The sequence below is a fragment of the Camelina sativa genome, chromosome 7, assembly GCF_000633955.1.
Source record: "Camelina sativa cultivar DH55 chromosome 7, Cs, whole genome shotgun sequence".
Lineage (NCBI taxonomy): Eukaryota > Viridiplantae > Streptophyta > Magnoliopsida > Brassicales > Brassicaceae > Camelina > Camelina sativa.
Window position 1 is genome coordinate 29,642,556 of NC_025691.1, and position 6,243 is coordinate 29,648,798.

Consider the following 6,243-nt stretch of genomic DNA (forward strand, 5'->3'; position numbering starts at 1 on the left):
TATCTACAGCTCGTATGCTTTATCGATTGTTTTAGTCGGTGTTGGAGACGGACCATGGGAAGACATGAGGAAGTTCGATGATAAGATCCCTAAGCGTGAATTCGACAACTTTCAGGTATCTTCCCGGTTGTGTTATTTTCCATCTATATGCTCTGCTTCGAGTATCTTCTTGATCTTTATCTTCTCTTCTCTATGCGTAGTTTGTGAATTTCACAGAGATCATGATGAGAAACTCACCAGAGTCTGCCAAAGAAACTGCCTTTGCTCTTGCTGCTCTTATGGAGATTCCCTTTCAGTATCAAGCAGCCATCGAACTCCGCTTACTCGGGTACTTCCATAAGTTTTCACTTCTCAACATAAATAGAACTTTTTGTCTTATTGCTTCTTTTTGTTTGTCTAATTGCTTCTGCTGGTCTTTTCCAATTCTGCACCTGACTATAAAGGAACCCGACGGGCTCAGCTAAGACAGTAGTTCCGAGACCACCACCAATTCCGTACACGCCTCCAACTAATGCTGAACTACCATCAACTGCATCTCCTGAACAAACCCAGGTCTCATACTTTGCATACTTTAACTAATTTTCTGCCTTGCCGAATCAACTTCAAACTCACTCATATGGTATTCCGTTTAACAGAGTTGCCCGATTTGTCTGACTAACCGAAAAGACGTGGCTTTCAGCTGTGGCCACATGGTTAGTTTCACCAAGGAATTTTAACTAACTGTTTGCTTTAAGTTTACTCAAACCCATTCCCATCCATGAATAAACCAGTTTTTAACTTACCTTTGCAATTTCCTTTGGCAGACTTGTGGAGATTGCGGATCCAAAATATCAAGTTGCCCCATCTGCCGAGTACGGATCACTAGCAGGCTACGGCTTTACACATGATTAATGCCCACAAACTGTCTTACTTTTCACGGTTTTACGCGTGATAAATGCCGACAAGCTTTATTTATGCACATAAGAAACGTTTGCACATACTGTCCTTCCCCTTTGTAGAATCTACAGTTTGGTTTACCAACTGTCTCTGACAATGTTCCACAATCAGCATGTACAATGCAATTTCGTATGTACTGTAAAACAATAACCTTGCAAGTAAGAATGAAGAAGCAATGTACAAAACATGGGTTTTACACAGTTTTATTCATCATAGCAAAATGTTTGTAGTGACTGAAGTGGCAGCAGTTGGCATAGCACAAAAGCTATGTGGCTAGATGCTAGTTACAAAAATAAAATAAAAAAACATTACAGCCAGTAACAAACATGCCATCTTTGCATCAACGAACGAAAGATTCAAGTGAGGGTCATCCATTAACACTGACTCTTCAAAGAATTCATCCTTACGCTTTGGTTGTCACCGTGTCATCCAGCTTTGGCACTGGTTGGATTCTTTGATAAGGCTTCCTGGTAAGAGTCTCTCCCCTTAAAGCAGCCACGTATCTGTCGTTTGTATCCTGCTTCTGTTTCAACTCACCGAGATACTCAGCTAGCCTCTCTTGGTTTACTTTACCCATCATCTGCAGAAAAGTGTTGTTCATCAGCAGAAGATAACACAAAAAAAGATTGAAGCTTACAAAAACCAAAAGTGGGTCAATAAAGGATTTTCATATGCGGATTCATGTTTAACAATCAGCCTAAAGGTTAACATACGACTAAACTTCAACTGAATCGACATTGTGAAGCAGAGCAAGAACAGAAAAACAGAACCCGCAAATGCCTAACTCATCAATCCACTACAACAACTCTAGGGACTCAATCCCATAGGAGCTTTGCAAAGTAGCAGATAACAATGGATTTTAGATTATCACATAACAAAAGCACAAGATACAACAATTATCAAGATGTTCCACTCATCCTCCAAGAAAAGTTCCACACATCAAGGTAAGCTCAAGAGACTATGTATGAACAAATTGTAACCAATCAAGCTCAAGAATCTAGCCATCCTATGAGCCTCAATAGAAGAAGACCAACTACATGTTTCTATTTTCAAACATCTATCAGGTTCATGAAACATATTTGAGATCAGCAGATACATTTAACAGGTCAGGAATCGCATCAACGACCAATCAAAAATGCTTAAAGAGAAGAGCACAATCACAGGGAACAATCAGGAAAGGCCTTCGGTAGAGAGATAGGAGAGATACATACGAGGGTGTCGGGGCGAGCGGATTTACGGAGGCGGGCTTCGAGCTCCGGGTTACTGGAATTGGTGACCTGCATAACACCATAGCCAATCACGCCGGGAATGACACCGCATAAAGTAGCGAACGTGAAGAAGAAGGATCTGGAATCTCGCGTCTTCCTCACTAGCCACCTCCATGTGTTGCTCTTCTCATACATGAACGACATCTCTCCTTCTCTCTCTCCGAGTCACCGCTTTTTTTCTCGCCGGGGGTTTTCTAGGGTTCTAGATTTCGTGGTTTCAACACATTACAGGTAGGCACTTTTGCGTATATGCAAAAAACCTCCCATATTTCTATATATTTATTTCTGGGTCCAATATATTCTTAACTTTCGGATCTTACACCTGATAGTTTTTATATTATATTTCGGCCCTTCTAGTTTCTTTAGTTATGTCAGAAACACTCAAGGTTGGTGTTTGTGTTAAGAACACCCTATGTTTTTGGTTTGCGAAAATATTAATTTGTGGGAAGGAAAAAAAAAATGAGATAATGTCCAAAAATATTAGTAACGAATTTCACTTACGCGAAATATCCAGTAGTGTTTTACTACCATCTGTGATATGTTTGGAAAATATTATCATTTTATCACAGACAATAATATCATCTCATATTTACAAAATATGATAAAACAGAATAAAAATGCGGGAAAATAAAGAATGAAAGAATCGCTGTTGATTGACCGGATAATAACCAATTCATTGGTGAATTTATTCTTAATGTTAGTTCGTTGATTACAGTCAACTTAATCCGCTTTTCAAGAAATAAAATAGAGGCATAGAGTGATTGAAGGATGGTCAAGTAATTGTAAACCCATATCAACTCCAACCAAATGTAAAGTAATTAGTTTTTTTTCCTAATTTACTTCTGGAAATTATATATTCTTGATTTATAAAACAGTTTCAGTTTCTTTTTCCCCAACAAACGTTTTTTTTTCTTTCTTTCTTAGTCTTCTTCTCATCATCACGTTTGAAGAATGCTCATGATCATCGAATCAAGAAGAAGAAGAAGATGGATCCAAAGTTATTGTTTTGCTTACCTCAAGGAGATGCATTGTTCAATCCCCTTAATACCTTGCTTATTCAAATGGCTTCCATTCTCGTCTTCTCACAGTTGTTCTATCTCCTTCTTAAACCCTGTGGCCAAGCTGGTCCTGTTGCCCAGATTCTCGTAAGAATATTTTATTTCTTGCGTTACAAGAAACATTCAGTTTTTAGGGCTGTGGAAAATTTCTAACAATTTTTTTTTTGTTTTGTTACCCATCTTGGGTTTTTTTTAGGCTGGGATTGTGTTGAGTCCTGTTCTGCTCTCTAGAATACCTACAGTCAAGGAATTCTTCCTCCAAAAAAACGCAGCAGATTATTACTCTTTCTTCTCGTTCGCTTTGCGAACATCTTTCATGTTCTTGATCGGTCTTGAAGTCGATCTACATTTCATGAAAAGAAATTTCAAGAAAGCAGCAGTGATAACCTGCAGCTCATTCTTGGCGTGCGGCCTCCTGAGTTTCGCTTTCTTATGGTTATTCATCCCTATGTTTGAGATCAAAGAAGATTACTTGACGCTTTTCTTGGTTCTTCTCATTACCGTCTCTAACACGGCATCTCCTGTTGTATTCCGTTCAATAGCCGATTGGAAACTAAACACATCTGAGATCGGACGGCTAACAATCTCATGTGCGCTGTTCATCGAATTAACAGACGTCGTTCTCTACACTGTAATCATTGCGTTCATCTCTGGATCTATGATAGGTGATCTCGTCCTATTTGTTTTCGGGACCGGATTCCTAATCTTGCTCAACAGGTTCTTAGCTCCATGGCTTCCAAAGAGGAACCCTAAAGAGAAGTACCTCTCAAAGGCTGAAACTTTGGTTTTCTTCATCTTCCTTCTCATCATCGGTATAACCATCGAATCCTACGACGTCAATTCCTCCGTTTCGGTTTTCGCCATTGGCATAATGTTTCCGCGACAAGGAAAGACTCACAGAACGTTGATTCAACGGCTTAGTTACCCGATCCACGAGTTTGTTCTTCCTGTTTACTTTGGTTACATCGGCTTCAGATTCAGCATCATCGCGTTAACCACACGCTATTACATCGGTCTAGTTATTATAGTGATTGTAACCTTACTTGGGAAATTTATTGGTGTAATAAGCGCTTGTATGTACCTGAAGATCCCCAAGAAACATTGGCTTTTCTTACCCGCCATTCTCTCTGTTAAAGGCCATGTGGGTCTTCTTCTTCTCGACTCAAACTATTCCGAAAAGGTACGTCTACATAATGTTCTAGGGTCTCATATTTTTTTTTTCAAGAACATCTAACAGTTACCATAACAAATATTGAACATAGCTTACAACATTATTGAACTGATTCATCTTCATGACAATATCAATTATCCTTAAAAAAACTTTTTGTTCTTTTTTGACATTGTTTGTCTGAATCTACCTGTAGAAATGGTGGACCACAACAATCCATGATATGATGGTGGCTGCGTTGGTGATCACGACGCTAGTAAGCGGTGTACTGGCGTCTTTCTTGCTTAAAGGAAGAGATAAAGACTTTGCTTACGAGAAGACTTCGCTTGAATCTCACGACACCAACGAGGAATTACGTGTTTTATCCTGCGTATACGGAGCCCGTCAAGCTCGTGGTGCAATCTCTCTTGTCTCGGCCTTGAGCGGTTCTCGCGGAGCTTCGAAGCCGTTCTCGCCTCTGCTTATGCACCTTGTACCGCTTCCCAAGAAAAGAAAAACTGAATTGATGTACCATGAGCACGACGAAGATGGAGCCAATGCGAATGGAGATGACGAATTCGGGACCAACGATGGTTTGGAGATCAACGATTCGATTGATTCGTTTGCTAAAGACAGCAAAATCATGATCCAACCGGTGAAACTCGTGACGCAGATGCTTAACATGCACGCCGAGATCTGTAACGCAACAGAGGATCTTCGAGTTTCGATTGTATTTCTTCCGTTTCATAAACACCAGAGGATCGACGGGAAGACTACAAACGATGGGGAACTTTTCAGACAGATGAACCGGAATGTTCTAAGGCACGCTCCGTGTTCGATCGGTATTTTTGTGGACCGAAACATTACCGGATTTCAGCAGCCGCACGGGTTTGATTCGGTACAACACGTTGCGGCATTGTTCTTTGGTGGTCCGGATGATCGCGAGGCTCTTGCTCTGTGCAAATGGCTTTCGAACAACGCCCTAATTCATCTCACAGTTATACAGTTCATGTCCGAGGATTCAAAGGCAGAGACTCCGGTTGGAAATGCGACAACACGAGATAATAACGAGGTTTTTTTGGATGTTATGGGAAGGGATCAAACTGAACAAGAAACAGATCGGAGCTTCTTAGAAGAATTCTACAACAGGTACCTTATTTATACATTGTTTTTGTCACTAATCTGTTTTGTGTGTACTCTGTTTCTGATAAGAGCGCCTCTACTCTGTTTCGTTGTCCATCAAAGAAACGACTTTTGATATTATTTTTGGACTGTACAACAGATTTGTAACGACGGGAGAAGTGGGGTTCATAGAGAAGCGTGTGAGCAATGGACCGCATACGATGACGATTCTAAGAGAGATCGGAGAGATGTATTCACTGTTTGTGGTTGGAAAGAGCAGNAAGAGCTTGAAGTTTGTTCTAGTGTTTCTTTTGGAGGTAACCTAGAAAACGCGGATTCCAAGTAACCTCTCTTTGCAGGTGAAATTCTTTTGAGCACTTCAATGGCTTCGTCATTCTTCCCTTCCAAATGGAGCCAGCGCGGCGACTCTAGGGCAAAAAAATAGATGAAAATACTGTGGATTCCTGCAGGAACGGATGTGCATAGATAGAGTACTTTCCAGGAAGCGTGCCGGACAAGGTAAGCGATTCCAGACAGCGACATGAACCCTAACACAAACAGAGTAAACGGAATCATAGTAGCTCGCGGTCTCCATTTAGTGGAAACCCTCTCACTTATCAGAACTAACGCGTATGTACCAGTTTGGGAACGCGCGAATCCGATCACGAACTTTAAGAAAGAGTAGATCCATATGTTGGAGGATAAAGAAATC

At 40.6% G+C, this 6,243-nt stretch overlaps 3 protein-coding genes across 3 annotated transcripts in view; 2 read left to right on the plus strand and 1 right to left on the minus strand.

Moving 5' to 3' along the window:
* LOC104705080 (E3 ubiquitin-protein ligase RGLG1-like) overlaps positions 1-1,136 on the plus strand; it is a 6,495-nt gene extending 5,359 nt beyond the window's left edge. The window contains exons 2-6 of the mRNA XM_010421070.1: positions 10-115; positions 201-328; positions 444-552; positions 636-692; positions 804-1,136. Coding sequence (XP_010419372.1) covers positions 10-115; positions 201-328; positions 444-552; positions 636-692; positions 804-887 — 484 coding nt within the window. The 3' untranslated portion in view covers positions 888-1,136. The remainder of the gene's footprint in view (positions 1-9; positions 116-200; positions 329-443; positions 553-635; positions 693-803) is intronic.
* On the minus strand, positions 1,115-2,418 carry LOC104703290. Its single transcript, XM_010419300.2, has 2 exons — positions 2,148-2,418; positions 1,115-1,516 (listed from the first exon to the last, which is right to left on the minus strand). Exons 1-2 carry the CDS (start codon positions 2,346-2,348, stop codon positions 1,340-1,342), a joined length of 378 nt encoding a protein of 125 aa, XP_010417602.1. The 5' UTR covers positions 2,349-2,418; the 3' UTR covers positions 1,115-1,339.
* LOC104705081 (cation/H(+) antiporter 2-like) lies at positions 3,126-5,818 on the plus strand (the record flags this gene model as incomplete). Its single annotated transcript, XM_010421071.1, has 4 exons — positions 3,126-3,349; positions 3,459-4,442; positions 4,627-5,558; positions 5,692-5,818. Coding segments are annotated over exons 1-4 (2,202 nt in total), but the record flags the coding sequence as incomplete, so codon positions are not given.

Bases quoted from the DNA above. Each gene is read 5' to 3' on its own strand.
- LOC104703290 (XM_010419300.2), bottom strand. From the start codon at position 2,348: ATGTCGTTCATGTATGAGAAGAGCAACACATGGAGGTGGCTAGTGAGG. The intron at 1,517-2,147 runs GTATGTATCTCT...ACTTTTCTGCAG, and splicing joins CCGCTCGCCCCGACACCCTC to ATGATGGGTAAAGTAAACCA.